Source organism: Tachypleus tridentatus, chromosome 9 (assembly GCF_004210375.1).
Source record: "Tachypleus tridentatus isolate NWPU-2018 chromosome 9, ASM421037v1, whole genome shotgun sequence".
In the NCBI taxonomy this organism is placed as follows: Eukaryota; Metazoa; Arthropoda; class Merostomata; order Xiphosura; family Limulidae; genus Tachypleus; species Tachypleus tridentatus.
The window spans coordinates 71431420-71456212 of NC_134833.1; the positions used below are offsets into that span (position 1 = coordinate 71431420).

At 32.6% G+C, this 24793-nt stretch overlaps 3 protein-coding genes across 3 annotated transcripts; all 3 read left to right on the forward strand.

Annotated features, from left to right (window-relative positions):
• Positions 1-722: 722 nt before the first annotated feature.
• On the forward strand, positions 723-1658 carry LOC143227397 (protein FAM200C-like). The gene is made up of 2 exons (XM_076458849.1): positions 723-1268; positions 1350-1658. Exons 1-2 carry the CDS (start codon positions 723-725, stop codon positions 1656-1658), a joined length of 855 nt encoding a protein of 284 aa, XP_076314964.1.
• Positions 1659-1662: 4 nt separating this feature from the next.
• On the forward strand, positions 1663-3066 carry LOC143227398 (protein FAM200C-like). Its single transcript, XM_076458850.1, has 2 exons — positions 1663-2310; positions 3028-3066. Exons 1-2 carry the CDS (start codon positions 1663-1665, stop codon positions 3064-3066), a joined length of 687 nt encoding a protein of 228 aa, XP_076314965.1.
• A 1068-nt stretch (positions 3067-4134) lies between these two features.
• Positions 4135-24793, forward strand: RpL10Ab (ribosomal protein L10Ab). The gene is made up of 5 exons (XM_076454906.1): positions 4135-4270; positions 14411-14566; positions 16401-16549; positions 17450-17622; positions 24558-24793. The coding sequence occupies exons 1-5, from the start codon at positions 4266-4268 to the stop codon at positions 24726-24728; spliced, it is 654 nt and encodes a 217-aa protein (XP_076311021.1). The 5' UTR covers positions 4135-4265; the 3' UTR covers positions 24729-24793.

Here is a 24793-nt window from a genome sequence, read left to right on the forward strand (position 1 = left end):
ACAGTAATTGTATTCCACATCTGTTTAGTGAAAACCATATGAGTTTCTGTACCATCTAAGCCAGGGGTTCTTAACCAGGGGTGCGAAGATGATTCCCAAGGGGTGCGAGGATGCCCATGAATAATTAAAGCAAATCTATATTTTTACATAAGAGTATGCTTTATATTTCTCCTAAGAAGAAACGTTTTTGCTTCAGCAGTGTTCCAAGATAAAGTTAAACCTAAACCTGATTTCCTAATGAAGTGGTAAAGTTGCATCAGATTCCAATACAGGGTAAACAAACGGGTATATATATCATTTGGATAGACGAGGAAGGGACGCGTACAGGACACGTGCGCAACACGGAGAGAGAGGGAGGTTATCATCACGTCTCAGTTCACACCACCCATCCGTGCCATCAACACGTGAGTTATGGTCTCCCTGTTTCAATGTTATTTTTTTTTCTAATGCATAACAGTAGGGTGGAAGATTGGTTATGTATTATTTCAGATTTTGCTTTCTACACATTTATTTAAATGAGCGATGGGTTGTTTACATAACATACATCATCACTGTAGCAGTGTAGCCGTTACAATATTTTCATAGAATGTATTGTCATGCCTACAAATCTACTGATTAAACCAGGTATTTCAGTCTCTCCATCACATATTTTAGAGATGATTCATAAAAAAAAAGAAAACACCTACACATGAATGTGTTTCTCTTCCAGATTTGTCTGCAGTATGTCGAAGAAACGAAAGTGGAATGACGAATATGTCAAGTTTGGTTTCACCTGTACTACAGAGAAGGATGGGACACAACGTCCACAGTGTATCCTGTGCAGCACACTCTTCTCCAATGCGAACTTGAAGCCATCAAAGCTTGATGAACATTTCAAGAACAAACATGGTGGCAGGGATGCAGGAAATGACATTGTGACATTAAGGGTCAAAAGAGCTAGGTTTGATCAGGTTGGCACATTGCCGACTTATGGATTTTCGCCAACAGAGAAACCTTTACTGCGTGCTTCTTATGAAGTTGCATACCAGATTGCTAAATCAAAGAAACCCCATACAATTGGTGAGGAACTGATCAAGCCATGTGCCCTTGAAATGGCAAAGATTGTTCTCGGCAAGGAAGCTGAGAAGAAACTCCAACAAGTGTCTTTGCCAAATGATGTAATCCATAACCGAATCATCGACATGAGTGTTGACATCCTGGAACAAGTTGTAGCTGACATCAAGGCTAATCCAGTTAAGATTAGCCTACAAGTGGATGAATCAACAGATGTATCCAACTGTTGTCAGCTATTGGCAGTAGTTCGTTACGTGAAGGAGAAAAAAGTGGAAGAAAGTTTTCTTTTCTGTCAGTCCTTAAAGACAACTGCACAAGCTATAGATGTGCTTAACAAAATACAAGAATTTTTCTCAAGAAACGAACTTCACCTTGACAAAATTGGTTCAATATGTACAGATGGTGCACCAGCAATGCTGGGCAATCGTTCTGGGTTTGCTGCATTAATGAGGAAAGAAGTTCCTAATCTGAAAATCACTCACTGCTTTCTTCATCGTCACTCTCTTGCCCCCAGATCTCAAGAAAACTCTGGATATTTGTGTCAAGGTTGTAAACTTTATTCGCAGCCGAGCTTTGAATCATCGATTGTTTCAGTCACTTTGTGAGGAAATGGGTCAGGAACACACTGTTCTTTTGTACCACACTGAAGTGAGGTGGCTGTCACGTGGTCGTGTGCTGTTTCGTGTGTTTGAACTGAGAGGAGAAATTCATCAGTTTCTCCGTGAAAGGGTACAAGAACTGGCTATATATTTCAAAGAACCTAGTTTTGTTCAGATGCTTGCCTATTTGGCTGATGTGTTTTTAGCTCTCAATGAACTCAATCTCTCTCTGCAAGGAAGGGGACTCAACATTGTGACTGCAAGCGCGAAATTGGCTGCATTCAAAGAAAAACTTGTCTTGTGGATAAAGCGTGTGAAGATGGGGAATTTGGCAAATTTCCACTGCCTGGAAGAGACAGTCACAGAAAATTCTACCCTGCATCCAGACTTTGTTGCAAAAGTTGTTGAACATATGCAGATGCTGCGTACTTCAGTTGAGGGTTACTTCTCGTGTGGAGAGCTGCAAACCTATGACAACTGGATCCTGAATCCTTTCATGCAGAATTTGGAAGATGTCAGCGGCATCAAGGAAGATCTCATCGACCTTAGACACAATCGTGAAATCCAAATGGAGTTCACCAATAGTCAGCTGGAACACTTCTGGGCTTCTCAGCTGGAAGCATACCCTGCATTAGCGAAGAAAGCTCTTGAAGTGCTGGTACCATTTGCAATTACTTACTTGTGTGAACAAGGATTTTTTTGTCTACTTCACATCCAAACAAAATGCAGAAATCGGCTGAATTCTGAACATGACATGCGAGTGGCACTCAGTACAAAGACGCCAAGATTTGATGCCATCATAGAGAATAAACAGCAGCAACGAAGTCACTAAGTTTACTGTGCATTACAGGCTAAATAAAAACATCATTAACAAAATTGAAATTAATTTTTCATTATGTACCCTGAATTTTTGTCTTAAAAAAAGGTATGCTGTATGTATGAAGATTAAAAAAAATTTTTGATTACATCAACTTTGTATTTTTAGCTTTTTTTATATTTAAGTTTCCAGGGGGTGCGAGAAATGATTACTGATTTGAAAGGGGTGCAAACACTGAAAAAGGTTAAGAACCACTGATCTAAGCTATAAACTATTTTTGGTTTTTGTCAACATTACTCATGCTGTTTACTCTATCTGTAACGCATTTTTGTAAAGCACATCTAGTAAATAAATTTTAGATGATAAAATATAAATATAACATTGAAAAACAAATTTCTGTACATATATAATATTTTTGATCTCCCCATTGATATTCAAACTTTATATCGGTTAATCAGATAGTTTGTTTATTAATTACTAATACAAGCTTTGTGGAATTCTAACGTCTTTCAATTCAGTGTGATTCATAATATTAAGAGTTAATTATAATTCTTATAGAAATATCAAGAAAGGCTCATTGGTCTTGAGCTAAGATAAACCAGCCCATAATAGATATGAAGCATTTTTTAATTTAAAGTGTTGCATCAATGCTTCGTGCATTTTACATTCAATATCTATGTAATTATGCATATGTGGTCATAACATATCTTAACAACGTAGGAGCTTGTCTTAAGTCGCTTTCTACTTTGTGACGAAACTAAATAAGAAATGATAAGTCGAAAGAAAAACATTAAAAATAAAATATTTTCTCAAAATTACTTTAAAAAAGAACGTTAAAAATGACAAAACACTGAAATAGAAATAAAAATAAGAAGTTAACCCTCTATTGTACCCATTATGAAAATACAATGAAAAAATAATAATTTCTTTAAACTTTTCACTTAAAATGTTTATTTTTCAGAAGAAAAAAATGTGAAATATGTTTTAGTAAATTATAAATAGGAACGTTACCTACAAGTAGCATTGTTCTATTGAAGAACCATTATTTATTTAAACTTTTACCTGGAAGTAAAAGTATTCAACTATAGAACTGAATGTTTATTTGTATGTGCATTAAAGCAACAAAAGTAGAATTGTGACCTTGCGTTATAATGTGTACAGTTAAAGCGTAAGTGGCCATTACATTTAGGAAAAATGCTAGTTAATAATGGCCCCCTGCTAGTGCAGCGGTATGTCTCCGGATTTACAACGATAAAATCAGGAGTTTGATTCCTCTCGGTGGGCTCAGCAGATTGTCCGATGTGGCTTTGCTATAAGAAAACATACATACAAACATTCGCGTCAATGGTTTCAATTCTTCAGTGTATATAGAATTTTAGGTATTCATAATCATCGATAAAAAATATTTATATGTAAAAACGGCTCGTTTGGGTTGAGAAAAATTTTAAAATTTGTTCGCTCTTCTACGTAAAATATTTCTCAGCCCAAACGAGCCGTTTTTGCATATAGATTTAACACCCAGTACATGCTATTCTTTGTTATACCAATACTCGTACAGCATTATAAATTTACCAACATATAAAATATGCTTTTCTCATCATACAAATAAGCTGATAAAGAAACATAATTATATAAATCAACCAATTAATCAATAAAGAAACAACTTTAGTGTTACGAGACATATTTATTTATTATTATAACATTTTCTCCTAGTGGTCAACTAAAGTAATTCCTATATCTCGCACCTCACGTATTCCCATTCGCTTTAAGTTTGAGAAGAAGGGTGTTTGGATAGAATGAGGTATAGTTAGAAATCCGTTTTCATCAAGTGTCAAAACTAACATTAGAAGTACTTTAAGGGCTGATTGAATTTTCAAAATTAAGATAATGATATTTTGTCATGCATTCTTAATTTTTTTTTTTTGTAGATTATAAAGTAGTGTGATCTGATGGGTACTGACTTTGTAAGTAAAGTGAGTTATCTCGTACAAAGTTTGTCTCATTTATTAACATATTTACTTAAAAGTTTAAGATACTTTTTACTGTGATCATGAGTATTAGCTATAGACGCCAAATATTCCGAACGTTCGCTTCAATTTGAAATTGCAGGTTATCTGAAACGAAGTTGTATGACTATTATTATTAAATTATAAAGAATGTTTCAGTTTCATCCAATGAGTATGAATAATGATATTGATAATGTAAATCGTAGAAAATGTAGAAATTGATAATATAGTATTAGTGAATTGAAAATGCATATTGTAAATGCAACTAATCGCGAAGATTCATCTGCCTGATCTTTATCTTGGCGCTTAACATTTGTTGTAATAAATGTGCTGTACAGCTAATGAACTCTGTAACAACGCGGTTGCAAATTTTTGTTACATTGAATTTGATAATAAAATTATTCTGGTTACCTATCGAGTCTCAATTTTGTATAAGACTATAAATATATGTGATTTATGCTCAATGTAATAAAACAATTTATTTCAACTACATTTAAGATTTTTATATTTTATTATAATATTAATACCATTATTCATCATGTGTAAATTAACTACATACCAATATGAAAAAATCTCATTGAGAATGTAATTGATGAATTAAATTTAAATGTTTTAATTTATGTACTCAGATAAAGTAAAGTTCAAAGTAGTATAACCAAGGGTTCTCCAATACCAGAAGAATTAAAAAGTCGTCCTATGTATCTGCATTAGGCTTAGGCACTACAATACTATCAGGTCATTGTAAACAAAAGCAGGCATGGAGTCCAGTTTTTGTTTCGAATTAATATTATAAGTACTGTTTTTGTAATAGACTTGCATAGTGAAGATAAAGGTCTTTATAATTTTGATAATTTTGCTGTCCTAGACTAGCATCAGAAAAATAGTCTTGTCCTTATCTTGTACAACTCTGTGTAAAAACTAAGGTTTAAAATGCTCATTCCAAAATACATTGCTACATGCTTTATATTGCATTTTAGAACTAATATTTGTAAAATCTAAAGATGTTTAGAGAAATACTTTCATATAGTTTCACATTCTATTTTTAATGGGGAAGGAAATAACCTTTTTGATGATCAATGTAGCAGAAACAAGCTTAAGTTATGGTCTTGCAATTTAATTTCAAGTAAAGCTGAGTGATTACTGGAATATGCTAATTTAATTACATTAAATAACAATTATTCTTATTGTGAGAAGAATGTAGATAATTCTTTGTGTAGGCATTTACTTAACAAAAACAATAATAGTATTTTAATTGCTTGACTAGTTGAAATAATGGGAAACTAATTTTCATGGACAATGATACTAAACTTTAAACTGAACAAACTTGAATTGATCAAAACTAATACTTCCAATGGGTCAATAGAAAGTATGAAGATCTAACATTGAAATACTGGATTTTGATACTTGTGAGCACGAGATGTAGTCCATTGTGTACCTTTGTACTTAACAAGCAAAAAATGTATACAATAATGTAAATTAAGTTGTGGCTAGTTGGAGTAATGGAAAATTAGTTATCAAAAACACTCCTTTCAATAAGCTGATTATTTTTGTGACACTAATCAGTTTATTTATAATTTTGACCCCTCTGTGTGAATTGCTGTATGTGGTGAGGAGACCTTCCAGGGAAGGTTCTGTTCTTTCAGTTTATCTCCTCTGGGATCTAAACATCCACCCATGTGTATGCCATGCATGGCAATCCGTAAAGGGGAGGAGAGGATCATGGTGATTGAGGGGGTCCAACCCTAACACCAATTTGGCCTTGAATTCCTGCAGGTGGACAGCCTTGGGGTGGTTCCCCTTGGGTCAGTTGGCTGGTCCACTCGGGCTAGGGTCAACCAAGTACCAGTGTTGGATATTTTAAACAGGTGTTGTGGACATTATATCTGATGCTGGTGTTTAGGCACAGTGCTCACAAAATCCTGGTGTTGCTGCAGTGTCCTTGTTTGACATTGTAGTGCGTCTCCTTGTAGGGCTCCATAGTGGGTGGGGTCAGTGGGCACCAAAATTTCCCTTTCTTTATTATGGATACTCCAATTAAAAATATTAATAAAATAGTGAAGAAACAGTCTATAGGTAAACAACTACATCTTGAAGATGCTGAGCAGCAATCCTCACCATCCGTACCACATGTTGTACCTCATTTTCTTATATTGCACTCACTTTCAGACAAACCTTTAGGGCAAAAGTCTCCCTTTTTCATTCAGAGGGGACTAGAGGGTACTTGCTGGCTTTCCAAAGTCAGTAAAAGGTTTAGATCTGATGACATATTGGTGGAAACATCCACATCTCAACACAGTGAACTCCCTTTGCATTCAAATGTGATTGGGGATATACCTATAGAGGTTACACCTCATGTTACTTTGAATTCATCATGAGGAGTTATTGTTGAGAGGGATTTGAAGAACATCCCAGAGTTGTAGATTCTTGCTGGTTTCTCCACCCAAGGAGTTTCTACAGTGAGGCATATCTCCATTCACAAAGATGGAATTATGGTGCCGACCAACGTCCTCATTCTGGCATTTACGTCACCACGTCTGTCTGCCACCATCAAGGCAGGTTATATTAATTTCAAAGTAGGCCATACATTCAAAAACCTCTCCAATGTTGCCAATGTTAACTGTTTGGTCACTTGAAGATATCATGTCCTGGTTCCTTGACGTGCTCGTTGCACTGGCAAGGATCATGATGACTACAAGTGTGGAACGGACCTTCATTTCATCAGTTGCAATGGCTCACACCCATCCTACTTTCGTTCTTGCCCTAAATGGTTGGAAGAAAAAGAGGTGCAACATTTTAAAATGACTCGTATCATTACCTATTCTGAGGCTTGCAAGTTGCTGTCCACCACCCCATCTCAGACGTATGCTGCTGCACATCGTTCTACAACTAATGTGGGAGTGCAGACAGATCTCTCTGTGCCTCTTAAAAAATCGTTTTCAGAACAAATGAAAAGTCTTTTGACATCCATGGTTAAAAAAGTTGATGAATCAACTTTGACACCTATCTCTGTCCTTTGTATGCATTCCACCAAACCCCAAGATCCACATCCTTTTTTTCCAGTACAGGCATTTCCTTGGATCCATCTTCATCTCTCACCCCAAGATGCAAAACAATCATTCATTCATGTCCTGTCTCTGGAATCCCCTTTCAACAGCAAAGACTGGCCCAATTGATCCAGGGCAAGATCTATGGAGGTTGATAGACCTCCCTTGAATAAGGAAGGTAAGGAAAAAAAGATGTGGTCATAAACAGAAGGGTTCTCTGCCCAATTTGCCTACTTGTAAATAAAAATGACCACACTGATGGAACTGTTGAGGTTTATGTTCTAATCTAGATGACATCAAAACATTGATTGCTTTCTACCATCCTGTTTGTCTTTCCATATAGGCAGCATTTCTGAAACCTGCCAATACAGTCACCTTTTGGCAGTTTTCTTTATACAGAAATGTCAGACTGTGTGGTGGAAGAGTTCATGGAGGGGAAGGGAGTTCATGTTGTTTGATCAGCATTTTCCCACTCTGTCTTTGCCATTCAACACACCTTTGGAGGCCGTAACCATCCATGTTTCCTTGGGTCATATCATCACTGTTTGTTCTCTCTATCTGTCACTTGGAAAGACATATGATCAATCAGACCTTGTTGCTTTTATTGAACAGTTGCCGTCTCCCTTTTTCATTCTGGGGGACTTTAATGGACATCAACCCCTCTGGGGAAGTGCTGGTATTGATAGGAGGGGTTGCTCTGTAGAGCGTGTGCTCTTTGACCACAACTTTTCTCCTTTCAGTACTGGTTTTTCTACTTATTTCCATGTGCCTTATCAGTCCTTTCCTGCTATAGATCTCTCAATTTCCTCCCCTTCATTATTTTCCCATTTTTCATGGAGGGTTGACAATAATCCATGAGGCAGTGATCATTTTCTTATAATCTTGAGAGAGACTGGCCATGGTCAATACCATGCTACCCATGTGCCCCGGTGGAAGCTGGATCAGGCAAACTGGCTCTCTTTCACTGCTCTTGCAGAACTTGATCCTGCCATTGTCTGTATGCCATCAATAGATGACTGTGTAGTAGCAGTAACTGACTGTATTATACAAGCAGCTGCTCAATGTATTCTTAAAACCTCAACATGTTTTCCACTATATCCTCATTCATGGTGGAATCCTGCCTGTCACATGACACGGAAAGATCAAAAATGAGCCTGGGATACTTTCCGTAGATATCTCACACTCTCGAACTGCATCACTTTCCAGTGGGCTTATGCACATGCTCGATGGGTAAGACATCAGTCAAAGCCATAAGGAATCTTGGATTGAGTTCACAACCAGCATATCCTCTATCACCAGTTCCAAAGTCATTTGGGACAAGATTCGAAAGGTCAGTAGGCAATATCACTTTGTGCCCCTCTCGATCTTGCTCTCTGATGGCCAGGAAGTAACAGATACCCAGAGCATTGCCAATACTCTAGTGAAAGCTTTTGCTGAGTATCTAGCACTTCTGCCTCTTCCACCTTCTTAACCACCAAGACTTGGACAGAGCAGTTATCTCTTTCCTTTCGAACTGATTGTCTCTATGACTATAATCGTCCTTTTACACTAGGGGAACTCAAACTGGCCCTTCATCGGTCTGGCAGTACATTGGTTGGATCTGATGCTATATACTATGAGGTGCTGCACCATCTATTTTCTGCTTCTTTTGCTATCCTTGTGGTTGTTTTTAACTGGATATGGCAGGAGAATGTTTTTCCTGATGGCTGGCACCAGGCTATTGTTCTGCCTTTCTCCAAGCATCGAATCAACCTTCTCTCACCCACCCAGTGGGGGGTTCCAACGACAGTGCTCTGCCATGGACCACCTGATTCAACTTGAAACATCAGTCAGAGAAACCTTTCTCAAATAATATCTTGTATCAATATTTTTTGACATTGAGAAGGCTTATGATACAGGAGGTATGGCATTTTGCATATATATGGATTACATGGCCATTTGTCCAGTTTTATTAAAAAAATTTTAATGGATGGGAGATTCCAAGTTCATGTGGGTTTGACACTTTCCCGTTCTTTTCTACAGGAGCTTGGAGTCCCTCAGGGTTGTGTTCTGAGTGTCACACTTTTCAGTATAAAAATTAATGCCATTATTGAACAACTCTCACTCCGTTGCGAATAGGCTCTATGTTGACGACTTTCACATCTCATGTCAGTCGTCAAACATGAGGTATATTGAGTGGCAGCTACAGAATGCCCCCAATTGTTTACTAAAGTGGACCACAGCAAATGGCTTTACTCTCTCTTTCTCTCTAAAACCATTTGCTTGCATTTTTGCTGCTAACAGGGTTTTCATCCTGAACCTGAACTCCATATCAGTGTAGTTGTGCTGCCTATGATCCTTCAGACAAAGTTCTTTGGGTTTATCTTTGACCATAAGCTGACCTTTATACCACACATCAAGCAGCAACGGGTCAAATGTACAAGAGCACTGAACATCCTCCATGTTCTCTCTACCACCACTTGAGGAGTGGATTGACATTCTATGCTAAAGATATATCATGCTCTTATTCGATCGAAACTCGACTATGGATCACTGGTCTATGGGTCTGCCAGGTCTTTGGCCCTAAAGATGCTGTACCACATTCATCATCAAGGACTTTGGCTCTGCACCGGGATGTTCCACACTTCCCTAGTTAAGAGCTTATACGTAGAGTCTCATGAACCTTCTTTGCACCTCTGCCATTTGCAACTGTCTTTACTATATGCTTCAAAACTTCATTCTTTACCAAAGCATCCCAGTTGGGATTTTGCTTTCCTTCCTCAGTGAGCCATACTTTTTCAGAATAAACGATCTGCCATTGCTCCTTTTAGCCATCGTATCCGGGCGCAGTTGGATGAATTGGGTCTGTCTTTGGATAACATTGTTCTATCCACTGGTCAGCCCATCCCACCATGGCCTCTTACAGCCCCCAATTGTGATCTGTCTTTATGTCATATAATAAAAGCAGACACTCTTGATTTGAAATAGTTATTTGCTGACAATCTTTCAAACCATCCTTTCGCTCCTGTTTATACAGATGGTTCAAAATCAGGGGACTGTGTGGGCTCAGCCATGGTTTGTTATGGTTCAATGGTTGCATGCAGAATCCTCTCTACAGATTGTGTTCACTGCTGAACTGTATGTCATTTTTCCTGCCTGGATCACATAGAAGCTAAGCAGTATTCACACTGCACTATTTATACTGACTCGCTTAGTTCTCTACAGGCCCTGGAATTGCTTCATTAGTTCACACCAAATTCTTGCCAATATTCAAAACTGACTTGCCCAATTATCTTTAACATCTACTTCTATCCAATATATCTGGATTCTGGGCCATGTTGGTATTTGTGAGAATGAGCTTGTCTACATCAAATCTATCTGCTCTGGCACTATCACCATTGTGCCTGTTCCATACATGGACTATGGTCCTGTATTCAAGGCTGGGTTCTGTGCCAGCTTGCAGTTGACTTGGAATGAGCAATGTGACAAGCTTTTCCAAATAAAATCCTATATTGGACTTTGGTTGTCTTGCTTCTGTAAGGGTTGGGTTGGTCACAGTTTTTTAACTCATCATTTTCTTTTATCTGGAACTGATGCACCAGTGTGTAGTTTGTGAGACACTCAGGTCACAGAAAACCACATTTTACTTTCTTGCTGTCATTATGACTCAACAATGGTCCCATTTTTACTACATTCTGTTCAAAGGTTTTTTTCATAACATTAGACAGTGTTATTAGTGATGGTGATAAACAAATTAAACTGTAAATAGTGCTTACAGTATTTGTCAATTTTTTGAAGCTAAAATAGAGACTGCTGACTGCACATATACATATTCATTGAGTTGAATGTTGCATTTTTTTCCACTTGACCATTACTTGCTGAGCCAGGTGGTTTCATTTAAACACATTTATTAAGTGTAGAATACAAAAACTGCTCACAAGAATTTATGCTATGTGTATACACGTGCATATAAATCAACTTTTAAGACTAAATAGACTTTTAAATATATCATGGATATTTGCAGCATTGCATATAATATACATGTCTGGGTTTTGGTTAAAAAGTCAGCTGATTTTGCTGTAGGCTTGTGAAACAAAACTGTGGAGAGTAAAATGTGTATTAACAATCTCAGCATAATACAAAAATAGGTTTATTATGTCACTAGTCGTAAAAATTGAGAAATGTATTGTAATTGTCTACTGTTTGTAAACTCTGAAATAGTTGCAGAAAATCATTTAGACACAAAGTACATTTAACTTGAGTAATGATGTATATTTAATGTGGCAGTTTCCAATTACTGCACTGTAAGTTGCACAAATTATTTTCCAGTTAATGTGCATTTGTAAAACTAGTTTTTTTTTGTTTTTTTAATGAGAGAAAGTCCAGGACTGAGAAATTATTCAGGGAAAAAAAAAAGGCAACATTTGAAAAACTTCAGTTGGTAATTATCTACTAGTATAATGGTGCATAAACGGCTTCTGGTTAAATGTCTTTGAACATTGGTAGTGTATAAGAACTTGGAAAATTTAGTGAGTGAAAATCTTGACATTTGAGAATTAAATTAAAAGTAGTTTTAAGACCATTGCAGGTATTTGTTTAGTACCCATGCATAGATTTTGGTGAAATACACGTCTGTTTTTGCTGTAAGCTTTGGCACTTGAGTGGCTTTGAAGAGAAAGTTGGCCAGTAGCAACATATATCTTAAGATAAAAATTTCCTCTTTCAAGAATCAACAGAATAATTCTATGACCTAATTGTTTTCTTTTTTAAGTAGGTTTGAATAAAATATTTATGGCTGTTATTTCTGTAGGCATGTGAAATATTAATAGTATGAAGAACAAGTGGGGTGAATTTTATAAAACTTTTTTGCAATTTATCAATATTTTAGCAGCCTTAACCATTGAGATAGGTCTTGTGTTGTTTCAAGAAATTTGCTTTTTAAGTTAGTTTGTGTATTCTATTAGATTTTTGTGAAATTCCAGTATTGTAGTTCATGATATTTACCATTTCTTTTAATTTGTAGAAAAAGTGTGTACTGGTAAAGGTTTATGATGTACTTTTGAGACCAAGTTCTGTCACTTGTATTTATTTTTGTATATGAATGCTCTGTGATGACAGTCTGTTGCATGTATTACCTGATAGCTTATGATGCAACATGATTTTCTGAGGGCTATTTCATTATCAAGTTTATACTTGAGATATAAACTTTGGCTTCACTTCTAATTATCAGCAATACTATTTGCTATAATTGCTTTTCTAACCCTGTATGGTTGTGATAATTTAGAAATGATGGAGATCTTTTGGTGAATTCCATTGAATGAACTTTGAAATTTATAAGTTCTGGTTCACTCTGCTTTTAGCTCTTTGAACACTTGTGAAAAGTAAATTTGGTATTACTTTCGATCTGATTGAAAGTCTGCAGTTTAGAGGAAATCTATTTTTACCTTCAAGTGTTGGTAAAGCTCTAAGAGATAAGGTTTTGGATGGTAATGCTAAACAAGTGCAGGAAATGTTTGATAAACAAAAATTGCTTTTAACTCAAAATACATTATCTAGAAGCAGTTACTGCTGTGAAAAATAGCTTTAGGTAAGTGTTGTAATTTTTTTTCCATACTATAGAATCAAAGTACACGCATCATTGCTACCTGTTTAGTTACATTCAAAATTTAATTGCACGGGTATTATCAATATATCAGTAAATTTACTATCAGAACAATTTGACTTGGCATTTTTATATTAACTAAGTTCATAGTACTATTGAGATATTCTAATCTAGTGAGTGATTTATTTTTGTGTTTTATGTAATATTGAAAGTATGTTTTTATGCCAAGATTGTAAAACAAATTAAACTTTATAGAGTGGGTGCAAAAGTTACATAGTCCATTTAATCTTCACATGGTTTTCTAATTTCTGTTATCATATTCTCACTGATGTATAAATGTAGAAAGTTAATAAAATTTGAAATTGAAGCAATATGAAATTCTTGAATCAGTTACACATTCAAAGAAGGAGATGAGAGTATTTCAATTTTCAACATTTCTTTACATGTATTTCATAAATTAGTGTGTCGGTAAAGAAAGTAAGATAAAATATAGGTTTGTTAAAGAAGAATTTGGTATTAATTTAGAAAGTTGTGCAAATGAAATATAAACTAAAATGAAAAGTAATTTTTGTTTTCAGTATGAAAAATCTTTTATTCAGACTTAGTAAATGCATCATAAATTTACAGGTAAACCTTTAATAAAAGTATGTTACTGAAATATTTTGTGACATGCTTGTAATGTTTACTAAAAGCTTTCCAAGTTTTGTGCACATATATTTTGTACATTTAGTTATGTATAGATCCAAGGTTAATATAAATATAGGATAAAATTAGATGTGTGTGTACAAAATTTAAACTTGTGACCAAGGTGGAGAAAACAGAGGACTAATATTTAGAGTTAAGAATATTAGTTATGGAGAACAGCTAGTACTTAATATTGGAAATAAAGTATTTTTTTAGAATATGAAAAATTGGACCTCTGAAAAGGGAAGTATATGGATTTTTAACCTGTGTTTTTATAAGCTTTTGATAAGTTATATATAAAATACCAGTTGAGAGTTGGAGATCTATGCTTTCAAAAATAACTTGCTAGTTTATGCTAATCACAATAATAGGTGTATTGCTCAAAAGTTTATTTGCTGGCATAAAATAATTAGTCTTGGCTGACTGTAACAAGGATGCTGCTATGGTTCTACATACATTTATTCATTGGACAAATGTATGGGGAACAGCATTTAGAAAAAATTAACCACTCTATTCATTGCGCTTGTGTGACAGTGAATAAGTATTCTAAATTGTGTTTGATTTGTAGTTTTATTTGTAAACAGTTGTTTTTTTCATACAAAGTTTATAGAATTTTCTTTTTTTAGCTCTAAAGTGAATCGTGACACCATCTATGAATGTGTGAGTGCTGTTATGGAAAACTCCAAAAAGAAAGAACGAAAATTTGTAGAGACAGTGGAATTACAGATTGCACTGAAGAATTATGATCCTCAGAAAGATAAGCGATTTTCTGGCACTGTGAAGTATGCAGTTTTTCAGAAATCATCTGAAGATACTGATAAATTCTGCTAGTACCCAAAAGATTAAATATTTTTATATTTTAATTGGAAAAGTTGTATTACTGAGATGTTTCAGAAATCACTGTTAAATTAGCATTGGTCAGCTCAAAGCCTTATCCATATACTGCAAGTTAGCTACTGTCTTATGCTTTAGAAATATTTCACTTGACTAGAAGATGAAAAATATTGAAAGCATACTTACTGAAGTTGTTAACAAATGATTATGTACAGTCAACATTTAAAAGAAGTTTATTAAAGATATGATAAAGAATTTAGTTTTAGTATGTTTTTCAACTAGTTAAATATTTTTTTCATGCTTGTAGTGTGAAATAGATTGCTAATATTGTTACAATTATATAATTTCAGTGTTTGAATAGTACCACAGTTAGCCTTTGAACTGAATTAGTTGGCATGAATATCCAAAAGGGAAATAAGACTGTATAAATGTTTGGTAATTTTTATAATGTTATTTATTAATTAATTTGGAAGCATATTTAAATTTCTCGGACTTTTCAGCCAGGTTTTTAAAATAATTGGGGAATTGAAAACTTTTGTCACTGCTACATGGTTGAACTGATCATCATGTATCAGCTTGTGTGAGATACATTTTATGTTGTAAAATTGTTATGAATGCATTATATAATTTGTCTGTATACAAATATTTCCATTTTAATATAACCAAGGTGAAGTACAGGTATTTTCCATCAGTTTTATAAAACAATGAACCTTTTATTGTTGAACTAGTGATGTAAAACGTGTTTGTGGGAGATTTTTACCATTTGTTATGAGTTTAACTCCTTTTTTTCATGTTTTGGAAATAAGATAAGTTCTTTTCTCTTTTTGGTTGGCTATTGAAATACATATGAATAAATTTAGGAAAAAAATAAAGCAAAACAAAATGGCCCAAATTAACTTTGGCAAATATTTTTGAAGCCTGGAAGACACTAAGGAATACCAGGAAAATTACAAGAGTTTATGAAACTGAGTGTTTCTGTATTCATTTAATTTATCAGTGTTGAGATACAGTGTAGAAGTAATTCTTTAATCACTGTCCTTTTTTTTAGATCCAAGTTCAAGGATGAAAACTGTCTCGCTGACTTCTGTGAAGCTAAGAACTGAGACCTGAGAACTTGATCTGTTAACATTAGTGTGTCTAAGCAATGTTATTAATTTTAATAAAATTTGAATTCCACTTGTATTTTTGCACAAATGACTATGAATAGCATACAAGATAATTCTAAGAAAAAACACTGATTGTTATATTCTTGTGTGTGGAACTGTTTTATTTATAACGGTCAAATTTTAAAATTTTAAGCTAATTTATAACAACGATTTAGCCATTAGTTTGTATTAAATAAAAATGCCACTTTGTCTATTAATTTCTAATGTAGTCGTACTTCAATGTGTAAAATAATGCCCTCCAACCAAAAAACCTTACTGTAAGTTATATATATTAATCACTGATTGGGCAACATTATCCTAATATGTGCATCTTGTATACAGTACAATTTGGTAAATTAGCTCTTATGTTTTGTTATTGGTAAATGAATAAAATATATGCATCGTAATTGGAGAAAATATTGTGAAATTGTGATTAAATTGAATACAAAGTATCAAACAGCAAGTAATATCCACCTGGTTCTCATGAACATTAATTTAGAATTATTTAAAAAATGGTACTTTGCATGAAAGGAATTTTTATGGACTTAAATATGGTATATTTAAGTTTTTTAATTTCTTGGCTTTTTTGTATAACTTAAAATTTCAAATGGTTATTTACTTTTATTGGTGTTGACAGATTGAAGCACATTCCAAAACCTAAGTATTCAGTTTGTGTACTGGGAGACCAGCAACATTGTGATGAAGCTAAAGCTAATGGAATTCCTTGCATGGATTCTGAGGCTTTGAAAAAATTGAACAAAAACAAAAAACTTGTTAAAAAGTTAGGTTAGTGTTTTTAGCCTTTTTGTTTTTTGTTTTTAAATTTGTTCTGTTACATGTTTAGTGGTTAATTTTGAGCACAGTAATTTATTTTTGTATATGGAAAAGAGAATACAAAATATTTAATGGTAAATATTAATTTCTATCAAAAATTATTTAAGACTAGCTTCTGACATTTTAAAAAAAAATTTATTCCAGCAGTTCATTGTTTAGGTAAGTTTATTTAACAGATTATTTCAAATGAAACATAATTGTGTAAAAAGTCTTTCATTCAACAGTTAGATGCATGAAGGTAAGTTTAAAGTTATTAGTATCTAGCTGATCAAAGAAAAATTTAAACAAGTTTCTGTTAATTAGTTACTAAACACTTAATAGATATCTAATTTTGTTTTGAATATCTAATTTTTTATTTTTGAAATCACCAGCAATATAAAACACCCAGGAGATATTTTTAGTAACAGTTTTGTTTTGAACAAGAAATAAATATTTTGCAAATGCATAACACTGGCTAATTTTGTAGTTTTAAAATATTGAAATGTTTTTGTAATTTTTTGTAAAGAATGCTATTAGGCTTTTCTTTCTAAAAAAATTTGTAACATTTTACTATTTAATATATTTTAAAAAGTCAAGTCATAGAAAGAGTGCTTTCTTTACATTAATTTCTTTTACCCTATTGATAATTGCTTTTGTAATGTCTGACACTAACTTTAATTTTTTTCTGTTAACAAAGTTAAATGTGCATTTAAATTAGATACAAAGTAGTTGTAAAAGAAAAAATATTGAGTGTGCTTTGTTTTTTGGTTTTTTCTTGACAACATTATAATCAACCAAAATATTTTAATACATTACAGTATGGGAACAAGATTAATGCTTAATGTCAATATATTTTTGTTTTTTTTATATTAGCTAAGAAATATGATGCCTTTCTTGCATCCGAGTCTTTAATTAAGCAAATCCCACGACTTCTGGGTCCTGGTCTGAATAAAGCTGGAAAGTTTCCAACATTGCTCAGTCACGGTGAATCAATGGTGGCAAAGGTTGATGAAGTAAAAGCCACAATTAAATTCCAGATGAAAAAGGTTTGTTAATTTAAAAGTTAAGTATTTTTTAGTAAAACTTTCTGGCTGAAAGTAAATGTGTTAATAAAATTTAAATTATACTGTATCTGCTATATGTTTTTGTCCAATACCATGAAACTTCAGCTGTGATGCAACAAACATTATAGTGGTTGAAAGGCTATTTTTATACACCAACTGCACGATAGCAGCTGTCATGCTGCAAATCAGAATTAGTGTTATTTTTTCATTAGTTTTATTTGTCACTGCATATCAGAATTAGGGTAAGTAATTTTTAGTACTAATGTATGTTTGAACACTTTGTTATTTACTGGGATTAACCTGCTCATTATTTAGAAGAACTGTTGAACAAGCAAGCCAATTTTCTTGCTTCTTGGTAAAATATGAAATATTAATTTTCCTTTTACTTACCCAATCCAGCTTGGTATTTTATTTTTAAATATTTAAAATAACATCAACTTTTTATTTTTTATATTCCCTCAAATTTACTGAAAAGTAAAATTATAACAAATGTTAGTATTAAATTTCATTTTCACTTCACTTCAGTTTGTATGAAGGAATTTAAAACAAAAGAAATCTAGTTCTAATTTTTGGAATGATGGAAATTGTAAGTTCTAGTTTGTACAGAAAACTTCTCAGTGGTTGTAACTAGGCCATAAATCTGTAAGCTTTGCTTATTTTTCTAAAAACTATTTCAGATCTGTGTTTTTGAAGTTGGTGATTTTGAAGAACTGTGAAATTCAACTATACTTTGTTTTGTTTTACATCTTGCAAATCTCTATAAAGTTGACAAAATTGTAAATGTATCGTCTGAAACTAGTCATGTGTTTTCTCTCCATGTTCATTTTGCTGAAGTGATTGCCTTGACAATTAATATTTTGTTTACAAGAATGCTTGAGTTTTGTAACTTGAGAACATCATAAACAGTTATATTTTTCCCTTGGATATAGATAACGTTTTTGCTTTTATAAAAGTTGGCACAGGAAGACATATCAATCTGTAAAATTTAAAGTGAGATAAATACTATTTACAGAAATTTTATGCTTTACATGTTTTTTTTATTGCACATTTTCTGTGAACAAAATGGTGTATGTTCATGTTTTTATGAGTACTAGAGTGCAGGGATAGAAAATTGGTGGTATTTGCTAACTGATTAATTAATGGTTCTGGTAATTGCTTAGCACAGTGTTCCTCAAAACATGGTACCTGTTACCAGAAAACAAAATTTGGTATTTTCTGCAAAACTGTTGTCTTCCCTCTATTTTGAAGAAATCTGAAACTTAAGATTTTTTCAACATACAAGCTTAGCAGGCTTGGTCTTTTTTCTTAATGTCTAGAAATATTCTCTAAGGGTGTTGTCTTAAAATCTAAATAGTGTGATTTTGAAAAACTTACAGTAATTTGACTTATAAATTTAGGTTTTCATCTGTATTGGAAAATTAACTTTCATTTTATATCATGTATCACTAACCTAAAGGTAACATTATTTTAATTAGTCAAACATGTTTCTCTTGTAAATTTGTTTGGAAAAAAAACACCAAAAAAACTAGTTCTCATGGTGAATGACTTGGTTGGAATGGTTTACAAACAAAGTTTATGCTACCCCTTGTAATAGAAGTGATGGATGTTGAAAATAAACATACCTTAATGAATTGTCTAATACTGAACTACTAATTTATTTGAACAGTGTTTTGGTTTTGTTCATAAACCTCATTAATAAAATTAGTAAAAGTGCCTAGTTTTATAAACATAAAGTGAAAATCAAAATTTTGAGATTTTCTTTTAACCGATTATTGTTTATGACTTGCAACCAATTTGTAACACTAGATGATCATGAACTTGATTTCATTAAAAAAAACCCAACAAAAAACATTACAATTTACCCTATCATGGACTGCCCATGTGTGTATGGAGCCCCAGGAAATTTAAGAATGACTTCAAATTTTAAAATACTTAGGACTGTGGAACCTACTTCTTAAAACCCTAGTGCAATCAATTTTAGCATAATTACTAATTTTGTTTAACCCTGTTATCAAGGGTCAAAGGCCACATCATTGCATTTATTGACTCGTTCAAAATTTCTTTGTACTGTTTTGTAAATGCATATCAGTAAGTTTAGTATCAAATTTTAGATTATAGTTCAAATTTAATATTAGACATTAGTTAATTTTTAGCTTAAAAGTAAATATTTAGAAAATCCTAAATATTGATTTTGTGGATCACATACGTTCAATTCACTATTGGTTTAAATTAGATGTTTGTGATTTATAGTTTCTTATGAATTAGGAACTGAAATTACAAAGATTGACAAGCTAGAACGTAAAATAAGAACTGCTTGTATATTCTGTTTCCTGAGACAATACATTTAAGTGAGCCTCATCTCCCGCTAGTATGTCTCCGGATTTACAACGCTAAAATCAGGGGTTTGATTCCCCTCGGTGGGCTTGGAAGATAGCCCAATGAGGCTTTGCTATAAGAAAACAAGTTAGCCCTTTTGCAATGGGTTAAAGGTGGTATCATGGCATTGATTAGCTTGCATTCAAAATTTCATTGAACTACTATTTTATGTCTGTTTGGAATCAATTTGTAGATTTAATTCAAACTTTAATATTGAGTTAATTTCTTAATTTAAAAGTAAATATTAAAGGAATGTGTTTCAATATGGATTTTGGTTAGTCTTGTGGTATGTTGAATGCAGCATTGTTTCAAATGAGATGTTAAAATACTAAGGTTTTAGTTTTGTACAAATCAGGAATTCAGATTACCAATTATCAAGCTATAACATAAAATAAAACCCTCATCTTTTTATTTTGCTGAAATATTATTTAATGTACTAAATCAAACATGGTGAGCCACATTTACCTCTTTCCATTTTTGGAAATGATCCCTTGTATACATTTACTTCAATATATGACATGATAACCAATCAACAGCTTAGAATGTCCCAAGAGTGGTTTCCTCAACCATTGTAACCTGTAAAAAGACTACCACATTCTTTCAATCTGATTTTAAGGAGGTAGGTTGTGTCTTTTAATGTGCTCAAAGTTTATATTTTTTAAAATCTAAAAACATCTTGGCTACTAATCTTAATAAATTATAGTGGAATTTGTATTTAACTGTGTGTGTGTGTGTGTGTGTAAAACCTAAGTTTATTCTCCACATGAAATTTTAAAAGGCTTAGCAACCCAAGTACAAAGGTCATAGCAAGAAATGATAATTGCTTGCTTCTTGATTTAGTGTTTTGTATTTAAGAAAAATAAGTTTCTTTCTTTCTAAATAGTCGTAATCTAGTTACATAATGTATAATAATTTAAATGTGACTGTATATTGCAAAATACTAATCCACTAAAACAGGAAAAACTAAAGGCAAGTTTTGTATTATAGGATGTGTAACATGAGTACACATGCACTGCATTAATGTAAGTTATGTAATGATAGCTAGGCATGACTGGAAGCTCAGTATAATAAGATAAAACATGTACTGACTTAAGCTACTTAAACTAAACATTTGTATTTTCTTGTTATATGTCGTCATTCTGGCATGAAAAGAGCATAATTTATATATCCTAATTTTTGTAATGTTTTGCAAGGTTGGTTGAGTGACAGACTCCACATATTTAGAGTATAGAAAATAAAATGCCAAGTCTTGCTGAAAACAAACATTAGAAATGTATTTAGGAAGTTCTAGAGATTATGTAAATAATTTTTGAGATGAATAGTTTTTTTCAATTATAACATGAAATCACTTTGTAGTTGGATTAGTAATGAAACACTATTTTCACAAACAAATCTTTAGTAAAAATTATTTCTTATATGCAAAATACTTGTAATCTATACTAAAAGTCTATCAAATTTTGTGAAGATGCATTGTATCAAAAATTATAGTGCAAATACTTAATGTGGAAATATATAGACAAACTCTTATTATACTGAGCCCATAGAGAAAGGGTTAACTAAGGTAGCACTGCCCACCTCTTCAATTTTGGAAATACCTGCTTATGTACATCTACTTCACCCAGTAACGTGTATAACATGAAATCTCAGGATGTGTCCCCCTAGTGATTTTCTCAGCCTCTGTAAAGTATTTGCATGACATTCTTTTCATTTTAAGTACCAAATAGTAATACATTAGTGAGCTCAGTTTCATATTTTTAGATCGAAATATAACTTAGTTATTAGCTTTGATAAAGTAGTGAAATTCTGTGGAATTCAAATCGTAAGCAGCAAATGAGATCAAAGTTTGCAACTAGAAGAGAATTGTGTATTTACTGTTCTGTAGTGAGAAGCATTTCAAAATGTAAATAGTTATGTATATACATTATTAATGTATTGTAGCATATGTGTGACCATTATGAAATGCTATTTCACTAAAATGTGGCCAAGACGGCTCATTTTATAAAGGCCAGTTTTATATTCGTGGATACAATAACATAAGTGCATGTGTACTATGTGATTTAAACTTCTATAATGTTAGCCATGCACAGTTGAAAGGTCATTATAATAAAATATATATAAATGTAGATGTATAATGTTGGGAGATCTAATCTATTGAAACTAAAATTTGTATTTTCATTATAATTTGCAGTCTTTCTAGAATGAAAGATGCATAATTAGTATTTCCTAACTTTTATGATGGTTATGAGGTCTGCCAAATCAACCAAACCTATACAGAGAATCAGCAGTAAAAATAACAGAAGGAATAGGTTTTTTTTTAATTTTTAATAAACTACAGGTTATGAAAAAAAAATTGTAATCATTTTGTTGTTTTCATGTTATAACTTTGACATTATAAAATTTTTCATATTCCCAGTAAATATTAAGGCTTTTATACACAATATATTTTTTATTAAATTTTAAAATTCTTAAGTGATGTTTTTCACGCTTTTTTTCTTTGTATTTTGCCTGTCTAGCATGTAAAGTCACTTTCATTTAAAGATTGCCAATACTTTTATGTATCAGAAAATTATCAAATGTTTTTGAGAAAATCTATTTTCTGTTTTTTTACTTGAATTACATACAAGTTCTTAAGCTTATTTTGTTATAAATAACAGTAAATAAGTATAGCAAACAGTTATCTTGTACTCATTTGCTGCTTGTCATAGATATCTAATTCTAAGCCATATAATCTTTCACACATGAAAGATAAAGAAAACAACTTTTCTTTGGTGTTACTTATTCATTTGAAATAATCAGAAAAATCATAAATTACTATATTGATACCATAGAATTCCACTATAATTTATCAAGCATAGTAACTATGTTGTATTTGGGACGTAAAATATGAAATTTCGACCAGACTAAAAACTAAGTTTTTACAAACTTGAAGTCTTTTATCAAATGAATGATTTAATATCATAATACTTAAATGGCTGAGAAGGTCAGAGGGGGAAATTTCTGAGCTTTCAATTGGTTATTTACATATCACAAACAAAAGTAACTTTGTATGAGAAAGTGTTTCAGGAAATTGGAAAGTGGTTGGCAGAACCACTGTTTTATTCAGTATAGGAATGATATATCAATATGTAGAAAAGATAGCAGGTTTTCTTATATTCTACCTGTTATTCAGTTCCTAATTCTTAAGACTAGACTTTGTAACTGGACATCAAAAACATCTAATTTGAACCAGGGTTGAATCCAACACGCTACATGACACACAAAAATCAGTGTTTAGGTGTGTTTTTAATATTTAGTTTGAAATTAAGGGATGAATAATGTATAATATTTAAAATTTGATACCAAACTTGATAATAAAGCAGTAGTTCAATAAAATTTTGAATGCAAGTGAACTTAAAGGAAAATATGTGACTGAAATTCTAAGAATGTGGTATGAAGTTTAATTTTTGTATGTTAAAATTAAAGGCATACTTTGAAAAAAAAATCTAAAATGACATTTATAACAGTGCCAAGAATTCAAAACTTGATACTATTAAAACTTTTTTTTTCAGAAGAATGTGTGTGTGTGTGTGTGATGCTTATAACAAATTAAATGAAAAGACTAGAAAATGCAAAATGTGAATGAAAAATAAATGTTTTAACTGTAGTATTAAAATGTCCGTGAACAGTTTGTAACTGGTATGGGAAAACTTGGAATTTTGTTAAAATATTTAAATGATGGGAATTCTTTATCAGTACAGTAACTTGCACTATTTATTTTGTATAGTCCAGATATGGTATTTGCACAGAACTTGTTACAAATGTTGGCTTTATTTAACGTTTTCCTTCATATCTAGTCAAATTAATATTGTCATTTTATTTATTATATTAGTATTTTTAAGATATTTTAAGAAAATATTCAGCCTTCATTGATGAAATGCAAGTTTGTGTTGAAGAAGGTACTTGTATTTTGTGTATCTGTGCTCAGGGTTTTTATTAGAGGGGTGTGTGGAATGTTTGTCAGATAGGTTTTTGTTCTCAGTATTGAGGTTATGGTTCTGAAAAGTAATGGTGTGTTGTTCTGGAGGCTGTGAACCTAGTTGATAATTGTATGTAAAATAACAGTTTACAGCCATCAAGACACATTTCTTGGTGATATCTTCCAACTGTTCTTGAAGCTCTAAGAAATGCATCACTTTGAATTTACAAATCCTTGATATAATTGTCTTGTGTATATATATATCACTACTACAGTTGTGCAAAGAAAAAAATACTGTATTGGATGGACTGGTGCTTGTTATTTTTTTTTTTTGAGATTGGAAGATAGTAAGTTATCCTGCATGAAAAAGAATTAAGGTGTGAAATGATTTTATGATAAGATTGGAATAAATAATTCCTAGAGAATAGCACAATTTTCTGTTGCTGGATGTTACTTAATTTGAGAATTTCTTAATTCTGAAATAATTTTCATGTAATTCAACATTTCGTGGTTATAAACATGACAATATCAAGTTACATGTGAATGTTTTCATGCAACTCACCTGAATGTTTCTGATTTTTTCTAGGTTTTGTGTTTGGCAGTAGCTGTTGGCCACGTCAAAATGTCTGATGATGAACTGGCTCAGAACATTAACCTTGCAATAAACTTCCTGGTTTCATTGCTGAAGAAGAATTGGCAGAATATTCGTTCCTTGCACATTAAGAGTACCATGGGCCCACCTCAACGCCTCTATTAGCTTTGTTCTCATCATATTCTATGTATTATGACATATGAAGAAATTAAATATTACTGAGGTGTTTA

Coding starts and splice junctions, on each gene's coding strand:
- LOC143227397 (XM_076458849.1), top strand. CDS start 723: ATGTCGAAGAAACGAAAGTGGAATGACGAATATGTCAAGTTTGGTTTC. Junction 1,269..1,349: donor AAGTGGATGAATCAACAGAT/GTATCCAACTGT, acceptor CTTTTCTGTCAG/TCCTTAAAGACAACTGCACA.
- LOC143227398 (XM_076458850.1), top strand. CDS start 1,663: ATGGGTCAGGAACACACTGTTCTTTTGTACCACACTGAAGTGAGGTGG. Junction 2,311..3,027: donor AGAAAGCTCTTGAAGTGCTG/GTACCATTTGCA, acceptor TAATTCTTATAG/AAATATCAAGAAAGGCTCAT.
- RpL10Ab (XM_076454906.1), top strand. Junction 14,567..16,400: donor CGATTTTCTGGCACTGTGAA/GTATGCAGTTTT, acceptor TGGTGTTGACAG/ATTGAAGCACATTCCAAAAC. Junction 16,550..17,449: donor AAAACTTGTTAAAAAGTTAG/GTTAGTGTTTTT, acceptor TTTTTATATTAG/CTAAGAAATATGATGCCTTT.